Source organism: Nerophis ophidion, linkage group LG25 (genome assembly GCF_033978795.1).
Source record: "Nerophis ophidion isolate RoL-2023_Sa linkage group LG25, RoL_Noph_v1.0, whole genome shotgun sequence".
Taxonomy (NCBI): Eukaryota; Metazoa; Chordata; class Actinopteri; order Syngnathiformes; family Syngnathidae; genus Nerophis; species Nerophis ophidion.
Genome location: NC_084635.1, coordinates 27,702,254 through 27,720,297, shown reverse-complemented (window position 1 = coordinate 27,720,297; position 18,044 = coordinate 27,702,254). Strand labels below are relative to the sequence as shown.

General features: G+C 42.2%; 1 protein-coding gene across 4 annotated transcripts in view; it reads left to right on the top strand.

Moving 5' to 3' along the window:
• Nucleotides 1–18,044, top strand: part of LOC133542931 (multiple epidermal growth factor-like domains protein 11) — a 445,750-nt gene that overhangs the window by 391,777 nt on the left and 35,929 nt on the right. For all 4 annotated transcript variants that reach the window (XM_061887206.1, XM_061887204.1, XM_061887205.1 and 1 more), the window contains exons 16-19: nt 442–570; nt 759–887; nt 9,118–9,246; nt 9,328–9,456. In XM_061887206.1, coding sequence (XP_061743190.1) covers nt 442–570; nt 759–887; nt 9,118–9,246; nt 9,328–9,456 — 516 coding nt within the window. The remainder of the gene's footprint in view (nt 1–441; nt 571–758; nt 888–9,117; nt 9,247–9,327; nt 9,457–18,044) is intronic.

Sequence of the window (18,044 nt, the reverse complement as noted above, 5' to 3'; positions counted from 1 at the left end):
TGAACTGCAAGTTGACAGTATATCGCTCCCTACCTTGAGGCAGAGGTACTTTCTGCCTCAAGACCTGACTTTTCCACGTGGCAACAAGCATGCGCCCCCTCGCATGCACCCTCAATACACACTGTGTGTAGCCATGGAGGCACCGCTAGTGTCTGCCTCACTTCTCATCTGCTGCATTGTTTTGATCAGGAAACATGGAATTTCTGCGATTTTGACCATGAAAATTATCAAAATATAGAGGAACCACACCAAAATCACATTGAAAGCATAAACCAAAAGAGAAATATAAAAACGTTATTAATTGTATTACTTTGTTTTGGGACATCGCATGGTTAAGCCACCTGGTGGCAGGTGAGGCACTGCCTCACTTGCCTCCCATGACAGCACGTCACTGATTTAATTCATTACAATCCCGATTACATTTCTGTGGTGTTTCAACAGTGTGTCCAAGCGGAAAATATGGCAAAGAGTGTGCGGAGACATGTTTGTGCACAAACAACAGCACTTGCAATCCCATAGATGGATCCTGTCAGTGCTATCCTGGATGGATTGGGGAGGACTGTTCCAAATGTAAGACGCAATGAATAATTACACACACACACACTCACACACACACACACACACACACACACACACACACACACACACACACACGCACACACACAAAATCTGCTTGCGATGCCTTTTTTGTTTCTTTTTACCACACTCAACATGTTTGCTCGCCTGGTGACATTTGTGCATGTGTGTTTCATTGGCAGCATGTTCTCAGGGCTCCTGGGGTCCTGATTGTATTCACACATGCAACTGTCACAATGGTGCTCAGTGTAGCCCCATCGATGGAGAGTGTCACTGCAGCTCGGGATGGACAGGACTCTACTGTACTCAGCGTATGTTCTATCTTTTTTCTCTCACAGACGTGCAAACACACACTTAGGACTTGATTTACTCAAGGTTTGCATGTACTAAAACTAATGTAAACTTGACAGCACACGCAAAACTGATCTACTGAATGTGTGCAAAGTGGATAGCTTCAGTTAATTGAGCAGAATAAGGCATGCAATCAATTTTAATATGCAAAATATATGCTGATCATCAAAACGGCCACCATACGTGGAGAAGAAACTGAACTTATATTATACGGTACGAACAATGTGATTCATTAACACTCATCACCGTTTTGGGAGCATTTTATGTTTTATTTAGGACGTGCAAACTGACAGTTCCACACACGGCTGTGAGAGAGGAGTGCATGCGCTATGAAGACTCACGATGGACAAAGAATCCTCCATCCTGTGTGCACGTTTCAACATATTAGGACAGTCAGAAATGAAAAAAATATTACACACATTGTTTATTCAGCAACATAATTTTAAAATGTCACAGCTGCTGGATGAATCAAGCAACTGATTAAAACAAATTAAATTGATGCGTTTTGGTGCCATTTTATATTTTAATGGCATTTGTTTTTCCACTTTATATATATTACTAACACATATGCTATATGATAATAACTTTGTGAAGTATGCATTTTTTGCATCTTGAGTACTGCAGTGCAGTTTCCCACCTACGCACCTTCAGCAGTAGAAAATAAAGGGGGAAAACTGTCATGATGGGGGGGGTTGCAGCTCATTCTCCCAGGAAGACATACGGACTACTCGGGACATGGCGTGCAGGTACAAACATGATTTAATCTTTAACTCAGAAGCTACAAAACAGTACAAACCAAAGGCGCGCACAAGGCGGAAACACAACTTAGACAAAACTATGGACAAAAAACAAAACTTACTTGACCGGAAAACGAGCAGGGATCTATGGCATGAAAGAGCAGCATGAAGTTTAAGGTGAAAAAACTAGAACTTTAACGTGAACTATGGGCATTAGAGATGCGCATTTTGCGGTCTCATCCGCGGAGTCCGCCGGTACACCGCGGGTCAGGCGGTTGACATGACGAAATAATAGATTTTAATTAGATTCGGACGGGTGGCGGTTGAACCGTCCAGAGACATTTTATATGCATGGTTCTGGGATCGGTATCCTTTGCCATTCAAAGAGCCATTTAAGACCCGTGTCATAAAGCGAAGAAGACAATAGGAGACGCTAATATTCTCTAGAACGACCGCCGGTAGTCACCCAGATATTAAATATTAGTGCGCGCTTAAAGCCATTGGCTTTGTCACCCTTTACAACATGTGAGCTCTGCTTGTCAGTCCAGCATCATGCTGTGTGTGGCTTCCGCGGTAACACGCACACGACTGCAAGGCATACTGAGTGACACAGAGTACACTAATGGTTGTGATATTAACAATTTTAACACTCTTAGTAGTATGCGCCAAGCTTTGAAGCCACACCAATTAAGAACGACAAACACATTTCGGGAGAACATCCTCACAGTAACACAACAAACACCACACAACAAATACCCATAATCCTTTGTATTCATGACAATACCTGACTATTTTATAAATCCCCCCCCCTCCCCTGCCTGTGCGTTGGTAAGGTGGGCGGGGTTGGGGGCGTGGGGGTGTAAAATATATTCAGGAAAATGTCATGAATACAAAGGATTATGGGTATTAGTTGTGTTGCGTTTATGTTGTGTTACTGAGAGGATGTTCTCCCAAAATGTGTTTGTCAATCTTGTATTGTGTGGCTTCATAGCGTGGCGCATATTAGTAAGTGTTAAAGTTGTTTATATCACAACCATCAGTGTACTCTGTATCACCCAGTATGCCTTTCAATCTCATACGGGTGATTGCGGAAGCTACACACAACATATTGCTGGATCAACAATCGGTTCGTACATGCTGTTGAAGGTGTCAAATGCAATGGTTTCATCGGCACGCCCATATTATTGTCATTAAGATGAACTCTGCCAATATTTTTGTCATTAGGATGAACTCTATCGTTAGCGGCCTCAATTGATTACATTTCTCTATGAAACAGTTTTTTAATAACTCTGTGAGTGGTAAAGGTGGCCAACCTTTGATGTAGTTCAGCGGGCCGTTGGCGGGCGGGTACGGTCCGATAAAATGTTGTTGATAAAATGTTGTTGGTTCGGTTGATCGGCGGGTGGATGACAATTTTGGTGATGCGGATGTGGAGGACATAATTGCCTATCCGCGCATCTCTAATGGCCATGAAATAAAATACACTCACTGTGGCATTAATAAACAAAAAAACTTACTTGCGGTGACGTGAGCAGGGCAGCATGGACAATGAAATTGCATGAAACAAGAAGCGTGAACTAATCATGAAACAGAGTGATGACGCCAGGACGACCAACTGAAAACGACAGGCTTAAATAGTCTCTGTGGTTACAAACAGGTGCGTGAGTCCAACACGTGAGACAGGTGAAACTAATAAGTTGACATGGTGACCAAACAAGGGGGCGTAAAAACAGGAACTAATGGAGTCTTGAAGTAACAGAACATAACTAAACAAAACATGATCACTAGACATGACAAAAAGTTGTGTCAATGTAGATGCAGTGCACGACTACTTCAAAAATGCCCATAAAAAGTGGTATATGTCTCCTGCATGATACACGGCTCGAAAGATGGGCCAACTCTTTCGTTGTGCGACACATTCAATTTTAGAATTTGATGCCAGCAACACGTGACAAAGAAGTTGGGAAAGGTGAAAATAAATGCTGATAAAGTTGAGGAATGCTCATCAAACACTTATTTGGAAGATCCCACAGGTGTGCAGGCTTTGGAAAAGGTGGGTGCCATGATTGGGTATAAAAACAGCTTGCCAAAAAAGGCTCAGTCTTTCACAAGAAAGGATGGGGCGAGGTACACCCCTTTGTCCACAACTGCGTGAGCAAATAGTCAAACAGTTTAAGAACAACGTTTCTCAAAGTGCAATTGCAAGAAATTTTGGGATTTCAACATCTGCGGTCCATATCATCAAATGTTTCAGAGAATCTGGAGAAAACACTCCACGTAAGCGGCATGGCCGGAAACCAACATTGAATGACCGTGACCTTCGATCCCTCAGACGGCACTGTATCAAAAACCGACATCTATCTCTTAAGGATATCACCACATGGGCTCAAGAACACTTCAGAAAACCACTGTCACTAAATACAGTTTGTCGCTACATCTGTAAGTGCAAGTTAAAGCTCTACTATGCAAAGCGAAAGCCATTTATCAACAACATCCAGAAACGCCGCCGGCTTCTCTGGGCCCGAGATCATCTAAGATGGACTGATGCAAAGTGGAAAAGTGTTCTGTGGTCTCACGAGTCCACATTTCAAATTGTTTTTGAAAATATTGGACATTGTGTCATCCGGACCAAAGGGGAAGCGAACCATCCAGACTGTTATTGACGCAAAGTTCAAAAGCCAGCATCTGTGATGGTATGGGGGTGCATTAGTGTCCAAGGCATGGGTAATTTACACATCTGTGAAGGCACCATTAAAGCTGAAAGGTACATACAGGTTTTGGAACAACATAGGCTGCCATCTAAGCGCCGTCTTTTTCATGGTTGCCCCTGCTTATTTCAGCAAGACAATGCCAAGCCACATTCAGCACGGGTTATAACAGCGTGGCTTCGTAGAAAAAAAGTGCGGGTACTTTCCTGGCCCGCCTGCAGTCCAGACCTGTCTCCCATCGAAAATGTGTGGTCGCATTATGAAGCGTAAAATAAGACAGCGGAGACTCCGGACTGTTGAACGACTGAAGCTCTACATAAAACAAGAATGGGAAAGAATTCCACTTTCAAAGCTTCAACAATTAGCTTCCTCAGTTCCAAAACGTTTATTGAGTGTTGTTAAAAGAAAAGGTGATGTAACACAGTGGTGAACATGCCCTTTCCCAACTACTTTGGCACGTGTTGCAGCCATTTTCCATCCATTCATTTTCTACCGCTTATTCCCTTTGGGGTAGCGGGGGGCGCTGGTGCCTATCTCAGCTACAATTGGGCGGCAGGCGGCGTACACCCTGGACAAGTCGCCAACTCAGCCATGAAATTTTAAGTTAATTATTATTTGCAAAAAAAAAAATTAAGTTTATGAGTTTGAACATCAAATATCTTGTCTTTGTTGTGTATTCAACTGAATATGGGTTAAAAAGGATTAGCAAATCATTGTATTTCGTTTATATTTACATCCAACACAATTTCCCAGGATCAAGCTGCAAAACAATTTACACAGCGTAACAACCGGAGCTTGATGCATCTGCTCTTTTTCATATCAGGTACTGACAGACTTCTTCTACAGTGCAAGCTAATGATAACAACGGCAACAAGTACCCTCTGCTGGTGTAACTAAATATCGCATGCTACATAGGAAACCTTGACATCACAAAAAAATAGTCTATAAACAGTATTTAAATTGAGTTTTCTGACCTTAAAGATTTTTTAATGGGGGGGGGGGCAACTATTTCAATCCAAATAAATCACTTAGGCCACATGTGTAGTAAATGAGCGTCTTTTTGTTGATTCCCCATATAGTACACGCAAAATCCTCATTTAAATAAGGTGGTTAGCGCCACTATTCAATTGCACACGCAGCCTTAGTAGATCACACGCAACACGCCGACTAATAGTACACACTATTTTATAGCTTGCACACACTGTTTAGCGAGAGGTTTTTGGATGTGGGGCGGCATAGCTCGGTTGGTAGAGTGGCCGTGTCAGCAACTTGAGGGTTGCAGGTTTGATCCCCGCTTGTGCCATCATAGTTACTGCCGTTGTGTCCTTGGGCAAGACACTTTACCCACCTGCTCCCAGTGCCACCCACACTGGTTTAAATGTGAATTAGATATTGGGTGTCACTATGTAAAGCGCTTTGAGTCACTTGAGAAAAGCACTATATAAATATAATTCACTTCACATCTTAGTAACTCAGGCCCTTATAGTATAATACAACTACTATCAATTTTACACAGCTAAATCACATTTATATATAATTTAAACCAGAGGTCCCCAACCACCGGGCCGTGGCCCGATTGGTACCGGGCCGCAGAATAATTTTTTATTAAAAAAAAAATATATATATATATATATATATATAACATAAAAAACACAATATACACTTACAGTTAGTGCAAACACCACAAAAACCTCTCTTTTTCATGACAAAAACGTCCCTTTTTTTTGACAAAGAAAAAAAACAAAGGAAAAAAAAGGACCCCCCCCAGGCCACGGGACAAATTATGAAGCGTAGACCGGTCCGCGGATACAAAAAGGTTGGAGACCACTGATTTAAACCATTAAACTATGATTTGAATGTATTAAACAATTTGAAATAGAAAATATTATCACTATAACTGCCACAATTCTTAAAATCGTTAAAATATAGGTTTGGCTCTATCTAGTGCATGGGTGTCAAACTCTGGCCCGTGGGCCAAATTTGGCCCGCCGTGTAATCTCACTTGGCCATTGAGGCAATATCAAATTAACATTAGAGCTGGCCCGCCGCTGTAACACCGCATTCACCGTTAACACTCTTACTTGCCAAGCCTCTCTATTTTCCCGGGAGACTCCAAAGTTCAGTGCCCCTCCCGAATATTTGGAGTGGGCTTTAAAGGCACTGCCTTTGGCGTTCTCCTCAACCTGTCTCCACGTCCGCTTTTCCTCTATACAAACAGTCACATAATACATGCGGCTTATACACACACACACAAGTGAATGCAAGGCATACTTGGTCAACAGCCATACAGGTCACACTGAGGGTAGCCGTATAAATAACTTTAACACTGTTACAAATATGCGCCACACTGTGAACCCACACCAAACAAGAATGACACATTTCGGGAGAACATCCGCACCGTAACCTAACATAAACACAACAGAACAAATACCCAGAACGCCTTGCAGCACTAACTCTTCCAGGACGCTACAATATACACCCCCTGCTATCACCAAACCCCGTCCACCTCAACCCCATCGCCGAAAAGAGGCAATAAATATTTATTTAAATTTTATTTGATATGCCATTGATATTTTTTAATTATTGTTATTATTTGAAACTCGATTTTCCATGTCACTATAAAGTTATATAAGCCTTGCTTGTTCAATATTCAATGCAAAACTTGTTTGGGTCCCTATTATAAGGTTAATTTGTTCAACCTCGGCCCGCGGCTTTGTTCGGTTTTAAATTTTGGCCCATTCTGTATTTGAGTTTGACACCCCTGATCTAGTGTGTCGTGGTCAGAATTTTACATACACTCATAATGGTCATAAATGGGACATTATGTTTTAGTTGAACTTTTCTTGTTCCAAAGTCTATATTACAACATATACTTTCAGTTATTTCGAAAATGTTTACAAGTTTAAATTTATTCTGAGTTTTAACCAATTAATTATGCAGCGCTTGCAGGCTGTAATAGATGCATGCACACTTCTGGCAAAATTCTGGCTGGATGTTTTACCGCTCTTCTTGGCCGAATTAATATTACAGCAGTCATTTAAATTGGGTTGTCTCCCGACATGTAATTTAAAGTATAGTCCATAAATGTTTGATAGAGTTGAGAAAGGCCATTCCAGAAGGTTAATTTTATTGTTTTGATGTGTGGTTATGGTCACTATCCTGTTGGAACATTCATTTATGTCCCAGCTTCAGCTGTCTAGCTGTTGATTAGAATTGTGCAATGCATTTGTACCGCTGGCACTAAAACATCCCCAGACGATGAAACTCTCTCCACCACTCTGGACATTTGCTACAGAGTTCTTTGGTTTGAAACCGCGCCTTGATTCCTCCAAACATTATACTGTCGTTGTTGCCAAATCGTCGCCTGACTGTAAAACTAAAGACATTTGGCTTGCCTTGTTAGTGTTGCAAATTTCAGTGTTTGATTGAGGCTCAAAGCAAAATTGTATTTCAAATGAACTAAGCACAGAAAAAGCGCCCAACCCGCAGTGCAGGAACTGCGTGTAGGGAGCGGCGGCCCTGGTTGTTTCTGAACATCCATCCATTTTCTTATTCCATACACCCCCATACCATCACAGATGCTGGCTTTTGAACTGTGCGTCGATAACAGTCTGGATGGTTCGCTTCCCCTTTGGTTCGGATGAAATGATGTCGAATATTTCCAAAAACAATTTGAAATGTGGATTCGTCAGACCACAGAACACTTTTCCACTTTGCATCAGTCCATCTTAGATGGTCTCAGGCCCAGAGAAGCCGGCGGCGTTTCTGGATGTTGTTGATGAATGGCTTTCGCTTTGCATAGTAATGCTTTAACTTGCACGTACAGATGTAGCGACAAACTGTATTTAGTGACAGTGGTTTTCTGAAGTGTTCCTGAGCCCATGTGGTGATATCCTTTAGAGATTGATGTCGGTTTTTGATACAGCGCCGTCTGAGGGATCGAAGGTCCCGGTCATTCAATGTTGGTTTCCAGCTATGCCGCTTACATGGAGTGATTTTTCCAGATTCTCTGTACCTTTTGATGATGTTTTGGACCGTTGAAATCCCTAAATGTCTTGCAATTGCACTTTGAGTAACGTTGTTCTTGAACAGTTTGAATATTTGCTCACGCAGTTGTGGACAAAGGGGTGTACCTCGCCCCATCCTTCTTGTGAAAGACTGAGCATTGCACCCACCTGTTCCCAATTAGCCTGCACAGCTGTGGGATGTTCCAAATAAGTGTTTTATGATCATTCCTCAACTTTATTAGTATTTATTGCCACCTTTCCCAACTTCTTTGTCACGTGTTGCTGGCATCAAATTCTAAAGTTAATGATTATTTGCAAAAAAAAATAAAAAATGTTTATCAGTTTGAACATCAAATACGTTGTCTTTGTAGCATATTCAACTGAATATGGGTTGAAGATGATTTGCAAATCATTGTATTACGTTTATATTTACATCTAACACAATTTCCAAACTCATTTGGAAACGGGGTTTGTATGTACTGTAAATATTTGTGCCTATATGAATAAGTTTGACAGTTTTAATGGGAGAGAATCATTGACATACATTGCATAACCATTCCATCCTATAAAAACAATGAAGTAAATCATTAAAGGCCCCATAGTTAGAAAGTAAACGAAAACTGTTTGTGTATTATAAGTCACATTGGCTATTTTAATGAAAGTTTATTCAGTTTTACTCATACGGTATCAAAGAAAACACAGCAAATACTGTTTATGTCATTTTCTGTTCTCCGTCAGGCTGCCCCACAGGTTTTTACGGCTCTCAGTGTGCTGAAGTGTGTCGCTGTCAGAACGGGGCCGACTGCGACCACATCGGTGGACGGTGTTCGTGCAGGACCGGCTTCATTGGAGACAGCTGTGAACTCAGTGAGTGTTTGCAAATGGGGTGCACACTATCCGCTATCTGCTATTGTTTCATTTGCATAATCTGCTAAAACCCATGTGCAGAGTGTCCTGCGGGGACATTTGGCTATGGCTGCCAGCAGCTATGCGAGTGTATGAACAACGCCACCTGTGACTATGTGACGGGGACCTGCTATTGCAGCATCGGATTCAAAGGCATCCGCTGCGACCAAGGTGAGACTTCTCTAATATTTTGATGTGGGTTTACATTAATGAACATCTACTGCTGAAGGGAAGGTGATCTTTTTACATGTCGTATTTATTGAGCTTTCACAAGCTTTAGAACAGCACTCTCTCTAGGTCGTCCTCAGACAAGCCTTCCATCGTTGCTTCCAGTCATTCCGATTCTCCATACATTTGGACAGTTCCTTGATACTCTGAGCTCCTGCATCCTTCTTGAGTATGTCCATGTATGTTAGTGTGGGACGTCCTCTTGACCGATGCCCATGTGTTGGTTCCCACAGCACCAAGTTGCTGGCTGGCAGCTCCTGATGCCTTTGGCAGTGTCTTGTTAGTCTCTTTCTCCTTACAGCAATCTTCTCGCTCACCCTTGGTATTCCCTTGTAGAGGATTTTGTTGGTTACGTGCGCACTCTTGTTGACGTTAAGCACTGCACGCAGCATCTTGGTGTAGCACCCATCTAGAAACTTCTCCGGGGTTGGCTTCGGGGTCCAGCATTCGCTGCAATAGTGGAGAACGGACTCAACTGTCGCGTAGAAGAAGCTGAATTTGATTTGGCGGGGGAGGTCAGAGTTCCATACAGTGGTCATGTTGTTCAGGGCCCTCCATGCAAGTGCCTTACTCACTTTTAGATCTTGCTCAGTTGAGTTGACCCTTGCGCCCAGGTATTTGAAGTCCTCGACTTCTTTCAGCACAGTGCCTTCTGCTGTTATCAGAGGTTGATGGAACGTTGTAGGTCATGACCTCAGTTTTCTTGGCATTTAGCCTAAGGCCAACATTGGCGCACTCTAGCTCTACCCTGTGTAGTAGTTATTGTGCTTGTTCCACATTGTTGGAGAGCAGACTGATGTCATCCGCATAGTCAAGGTCTGTCAGGACCACTGCCGGTTGTCAACTCGACTTCTTTGGTGTCAGCGTGAAGCCAGGTTCCTGCTCTCGCCCATTGATTGCTTTCCTGAGCGCATGATCAAGGACTATGATGAAGAGGAAGGGGGCTAGTATAACTCCAGCCAGACTCAAACTCCTCGCTGTTGCCATCTGGGGTCACCACCCTGGCCCTTGTTCCTGCGTACATGGACTCTATTGCTCGGAGTAGGTTCGGGGGAACACTCAATCTCCTAAGTGCCAAGATCTGGGCTGTAGTTGTTCGTCCTTCTTTACTCTCAGGTGAGGGTCGGTTGCACGCCGGACTCCGTGTAGAATCATGCGGTTGTAGACTTTCGCAGTGATACAGGCTTACTTGCCAACCTTGAGACCTCTGATTTCGGGATGTGGGGTGTGGGGGTGGGGGGGTGTGGTTAAGAGTCAAATATTTAATATATATAGTAAATATATATATAAATAAGAAATACTTGACTTTCAGTGAATTCTAGCTATATATATATATATATATATATATATATATATATGTAGGTGTGGGAAAAAGCACAAGACTACTTCATCTCTACAGAACTGTTTCATGAGGGGTTCCCTCAATCATCAGGAGATTTTAATGGAAGCATTCACATACAATGGTTTACATAGGGCACAGAGTGGGTGGGTACAGGCAGGCGTAGGGTGTGGTGATTGGCTCATGTGTTACCTAGGAGGTGTTTCCGTCTGTGGCGGCATGTTGAAATGATTTCACTGCGCTTGTTGAGGGATAATAGATCTGGATTATATATAATAAGCAGTTTCTCTTTCAAGCATAGGTTGCATCTTTTATTACCACTGTTGTAAGGTGTGCTGGATGCAAGAATTTGCCATGTTATTGAATATTCAACATTATTGTCTATGAGGTTCCAAATGTGTTTGCTGAGTTCTGTAGAATTCCGCAGAAGCGCATATGCCAAATCTTCAAAGAAAACGGCCTACGGATCACGATTGAAGCCAACAAGCAAACCGTCAACTTCCTCGACGTCACTTTCAACCTGAGAAATAACAGCTACCAACCATTCACGAAACCCAACACAACACTCCAATACGTGCACCATGACAGCAACCACCCACCCACCACCACGAAAAGAATACCTACCGGAATTAATAAAAAGCTATCGATGCTGTCATCTAGCAAAGCTGAATTCGACCAAGCAACCCCCCCGTACCAGAAAGCACTTGATGAAAGCGGATACAACTTCACCCTCACCTATGAACCCACTCCAGGAAACCAACCAAAAAAAAGCAGAAAACGAAACAACATCATCTGGTACAATCCGCCATTCAGTAAAAACGTCTCAACCAACATCGGCCGCAAGTTCCTCACTCTGATCGACAAACACTTCCCCAAAGGCAACACCCTAAGAAAAATATTCAACAAGAACAACATTAAATTGAGCTACAGCTGTATGAATAACATACAACAAATCATTTCAAACCACAACAAAGCAATTGCAAAAGGACTGCCCACCCCCGGACTAAACGACTCTGAAACCAATAAGGAATGTAACTGTCGCAAGAAACCTGATTGCCCTCTCAACGGAGGGTGCTTACAGACATCAGTCGTTTACCAAGCAAAGGTAATACGCAAGGACATTAACACATCCGACACGTACGTAGGATTAACCGAAGGAGCGTTCAAAACAAGATGGAATAATCACAACGCCTCCTTTAGAAACCAGACTTTGCAGAATTCTACAGAACTCTGCAAACACATTTGGAACCTCAAAGACAATAATGTTGAATATTCAATAACATGGCAAATTCTTGCATCCAGCACACCTTATAACAGTGGTAATAAAAGATGCAACCTATGCTTAAAAGAGAAACTGCTTATTATATATCATCCAGATCTATCATCCCTCAACAAGCGCAGTGAAATCATTTCAACATGCCGCCACAGACGGAAACACCTCCTAGGTAACACATGAGCCAATCACCACACCCTACGCCTGCCTGTACCCACCCACTCTGTGCCCTATATAAACCATTGTATGTGAATGCTTCCATTAAAATCTCCTGATGATTGAGGGAACCCCTCATGAAACAGTTCTGTAGAGATGAAGTAGTCTTGTGATTTTTCCCACACCTACATATTGCGCTCTACCACGGTATCAAGCACTATTCTCTGGATAATCTAATCAAGACATATATATATATATATATATATATATATATATATATATATATATATATATATATATATATATATATATATATATAATAAATATATAATATATATATATATATATATATATATAAAAGTATTCATCTACTCCTTGTTGAGTTAAGGGTTGAAATGTCCATCTTTGTTCTATTCTCTGTCACTATTTTTCCAACCATATGCATGCATAGCTAGACTCTCTGGCGGTGGTGTCAGAGAGAAAAAGTCTAGCAAAACTCCTAGCCATTATGGACAACACCTCCCACCCACTACACTCAGACCTTGCGGAAGGCTCAGACTCCCAAAATGTAACACGGAACGACACAGGAGGTCCTTCAAACCGACAGCCATCAGACTGTATAATGCATATGTTCCTTGACTGCACTTAAATGTAGAATATATTTATATCATTCATATATATATATATATATATATATATATATATATATATATATAAATATATATTATTTAGCTGAGATAGGCGCCAGCGCCCCCCGCGACCCCAAAAAAAGGGAACAAGCGGTAGAAATGGATGGATGGATTATCATTGTTTATTGTGAGCAAACTGTGGTGCTGAATTTCCCCCAGGGATCAATAAAGTACATTCTATTCTATGTACAGTAGATGGCAGTATTGTCCTTTTTAAGAGTGTCACAAGTTCACAACCTTGCTGCTTACGGCAGACAAACTGCTTTACGGTAGACGAAAACGTGACTGCTGTTGTTGTGTGTTATTACGACGTTAATGAAACTACCTAACAATAAACCCACATAAGAAACCAAGAACTCACCCTCGATCATTCTACAGTTATAACTTCATTGGGCAGGCTCGCTCTTTATACACGCCACTCAGGTCCGCAATTGACCTGGAGGGGGCGTGGCCTCCAGCTCCGCCTGAATTTCGGGTGATTTTCGGGAGAACATTTGTCCCGGGAGGTTTTCGGGAGAGGCGCTGAATTTCGGGAGTCTCCCGGAAAATCCGGGAGGGTTGGCAAGTATGGATACAGGTCAGGCTGAGGCCTCGGTGGTTGTTTAGGTTCGAGAGGTCTCCGGATTTGGGCACTGGCACGATGTCACCAGTGGAAGTAAAGTTGCAATATTTGAATTCTCTTTGGAGGACTGTGGAAGTCTTCTCTATTGTACACTTGTACAAAGATTTTAGATCTTCTTTAAATGATTTGTATTAAAGAGAGTGAGCATTTTATGCACTTTTCAAACTCCAGCATTCAACAATTTTACCTCTATGTGAGAGCCGTGTTTCCCAAATGACTGCAATGTACAGTATTTGTGGTGGTGGAACTTTATGATCTATTTCTTTTTTAATAACTGACCGTGACACATGTGCAATTAATTGTGATGGAAGCTGTAAGAGGGAGTAAAACACTTTGTGAATAAATAAGTGAGTAAAAAGCATGAAAAGCAGTTGGGATTCATTACAATTGAACTCACTTCTGTCACTACGTTATGTTGTTGTTGTTGTTTTTTAATGTCACAAACCAAAAATAGCCCCCTGTGAGTGCTTTTAGATGAGAGAAGGGGCCACATAGTGGCACATGCTGCTTGGAGAGAAGAGCAATTTGTCTTTTCTGTGAAAAAGTATCCATAGTAGGTCTGGGTATAATGGCCAATTTCCCGAATCAATTGGATTTTGATTCATAAGCTTCAAAATAGATGATTGATGATTGGATTAAATTTGATTTGATTCACTCTAGTGTTAAATATTCAATATATTTCAAATTTGTTACATCATATGAAGTACTTGGTTTTTTTTTTTCTTCATGGTGAAACATTTTTGACAGCTAAAACTTCCTCTAAAGTAGGGGTCTCAGACTTAATTTACCTGGGGGCCACTGGATGCAGAATCTGGGTGAGGCTGGGCCGCAAGAAAAGATTTCTTAAAAATAAATCTAACATGCATTTTTTAAAGAATTCACCATCTCTTAATGGCTTTCCAGGTTTGACTGCTGCATCGCTCTTTTCAGTTGCTTTCTTGAAGAAATCTTTTACCCTCAGTAGACTTGTTTTAAAATGTGCAATCCGGTTCACGCTCTCATCTCCCTGGTATTTTGCAAACTCCTCAGCATGTCTGGTTGTATAATGACGTTTCAAATTGTATTCCTGAGCACCGCTACTTTCTCTGTGCAAATAAGACACGCCTGTGCTCAACAAAGAAATATTGCATCTCCCATTTTTCCTGGAATTGTCTTTGCTCATCACTCACCTTTCTCTTCACTGCAGGCTTTGAAAATGACATGTTTGGGGTTGTGTAATATATTTGTATTCAGCCCATGCACGAAGAATAATGTTATTTCCGCAATGTGTGTCTTTCCGCTTTTCCTCCCTACGGCAACACTGCGGTCGGTGGGTAATAGCCAGGAAAGTACCAGGATAGCGAGCGCAAAAAAGTGACGGCTCCCGGAGTGTTATCCGGTGTCATATAGAAATATATGTAGTGTTTATCGTGTGAGGCAATGCAAATTCAACAATAAAAAAAAAAACACAGGTGTCGCGGTGTGACTGCAGCCAGGCACGTAAGAAACCCTCATCTCCATGGCAACGTTTGTCGCTTTCACTCATGTGCTGCTTTTCCACCAACTCAGAACGTTCAAAGAGCCATTTTGGACCCAAATAACAAAAATCATGTCTGTCAAGGGAGGGGTAGGGGGGGCTTGCCGTGGAGTTTACAGTTATGGTAGCACACTTAGCCCCGAACGAGTTAACATCACGAGTAATGTGTCACACGTCCGATTCACTCAGAGACTCTCTGTCGGAGTATCAGCGCCGGGGTCCAGTGCACCACAGTTTTGTATTGTCTCTCGGTCCTTCTGCAGAGTGCTTCGGAAGCTTCTGGAACGCTCGTCTCCCCGGCCCGGACTGTTTCTGGAGAGAGAGAGAAACTCTAGTGGAAAAGTGGCAAAACAACGTTTCTCTGCCTGCATCACGCGAGTAATGTCAATGTTCGGCACTCGAGAGCCGTATACCATACCGTGATTGGTAGATTCCTTCAGCTCCGCACACAACGCTGTCAAGCGCCATCCGTATAAAACTTGCGGCCTGCACGAACATTAAACTTTCATATCAAGGTGAGGGCCGCAAAATAACATCTCATGGGCCGCAATTGGCCCGCGGGCCGCGTGTCTGAGACCCCTGCTCTCAAGTCATGAAAGTGCAACTTTAAAAACGAAAGGAATTGCAATTGAGAGTCTACTTGCGCTGCAATATTCCATCGGTATTGTCTCTTAGAGCAAAATAATAACTGAGTATGTAAGTTATTCTTCTGGGAGTGTTATTTTGTTAGCCAGACAGGATGTAATGCACAGCAATTTTATTGTGAAGGCCAGAAGTCTGCACCTGCTTTCCCTGGCGTACTTGGGACTGCGCCATGTGGGAGATGACAATGTAGAGGAAAGTACCTGCCCAATGATCTTAGAACACTCAATTCCATTATTTTACCCTGCCCTAATCTATAGGGTCTGAATACTCACGAAATATAGCGACAAAGTCGCTAAGTTGTCAAAGTGTATCTTCTCTGCTACGTTCTCTTATTCTCTCGCAGAGCAGGTGTTTTTATGTTAGTGTTATGTTAGTGCCGGTTCGATGCATACCACCACCTATTTTGCGAAATTGAAACGACAAGCTACTACACACTTACAGCCAGTCCCATTATAATGTGCTTATTAGCGTGGCGATCAGGTAGCGCAAAATCTATTTGTGAAAATGTGTCACAAATAAAATGTATGCGAAACTAGAGAGACCAGAGAATCTGTTCAAATGTAATTCTAAAATATTCCAAAAAATAAAAAACAATTATAAAAAAAAGAAGGAACTGGAAATGCGTGTGTAATGGACCCGAGTGGTAAAATATTAAAATCTAATTAAATTGTTGCTTAAAACCAATATTAATATTAAGAACCCAAATTAGTGAGAGCGGCCGTCCCAACATAAGGAAAAAGTGATTATATTCGTTCACAATGTATTACAATGCAAATTAAATGAAAAGAAAAAGTCAAGTTGACAACACTAAAAATAACAATTGGTAAGGTAACCAATGTGATAGGTGAGGTTACAGTCACGACAGGTGTAGCGGATCCGTGTCCTGGCTCCACCCACTTCCACGGCATCCTCCTGCACACGAAATTAAAACGGAGGCAGGCCCGGGGATAAAATCATCTAAAACCACGGAGACGCTATCCGGGCTGACGTCACATTTACACGCAAGGCAGGTGTAGTTCCGCGTCAAATTATTGGGTACGTCCACTCTCCTCGCCAGTCTCCGGTCACTTGCGGGACCTACGTGGCCGTACCCGTCCCGCTCCGCCTCTTGGTCGCTTCCGAGGTTCACCGCAGGTCCCTGGGTCCAAATCGCCCCCTGTCCACAGAACCACAGAGTCAGCATATGACGCACGAGCCCGCAAGCCCACAGCCCAAGGCAGTTGGATGTCCCCACAGATCCACAATACACGGCACTTACTTCGGAGGCAGAGTTTCCTCTGCCCGTGCGTGTTGTGGGTTTCTTGGGGTTCGCTCCGGTAGCCTGCGGGGTCTGCTGTGTCGTCCGGGGGGTTCCTTCCCAGCCTGCGTGCGCTCTTGGCAAAGCCTTTCGATTCTTCCCCACTCCTGGCAAAGCCTGCCGAATCCCTCCGTCGACCCTCTGCCTGCTTCCCCTGCCTGTTCCCATTTTAAATGTCCAGTCCTAATTCTCCACAGGTGCGTCCAATTTCACCGTGCCGTTTGATTGTACACTTTGGTTGTTAGGGGCAACAAGTTAAAAAAGGGCAATGTCTTAAAATGCCAGCAAAGTCCACAAGAAGTAAAAACCTCCACTAAAGACGAATTCCAAAGTGTAAAAACATGCAATTAAAAATACGATCAAATTCTAAAATGTAAAAACATGCAATTAAAAATACAATCAAATTCTAAAGTGTAAAAATATGCAATTTAAAATCCACAGCAATAAAACGCTATAAGACTTGCATGGCAATGAAACACAAAAAAAAAAAAAAAAAATCCCCTACTTGTGTCCCATCACATATTGAAACTGTATGCATGTTCGAAATGAAATTAAACCAGAACCAAAATATGAGATGATATGGATTACACATTCTCCCAGAATACAATGACAACAAACATGCCTAAATGTTACTCACAGCAGTAATGAAAAAAGTACAAATGTAATGCATAAGTTTACTTTTTCACATTTTTTGTTTTAAGAGGAAAAAGTAATCTATATTCATGGCATCGTCTGCATTATTACTCCTTTTTTACCCTGACCATGCAATCATGTGATAAAAGTGAGTACACGCTTCATATTTCAGCAAGCCAATTATTATATCCTATCGTCAGACAACTCTATAGCAATGAAACTTGAATATACTTTAGAGTAGTCAGGTAGTTATGTATGGGACTACTGTCCTCTGACAGTATGCTAACACATGAGCTTTATTGTGTGAACACAAGTGAATGTGCCCCACAGGGAAAATGTACACATTGGTCAAAGGGTCAAA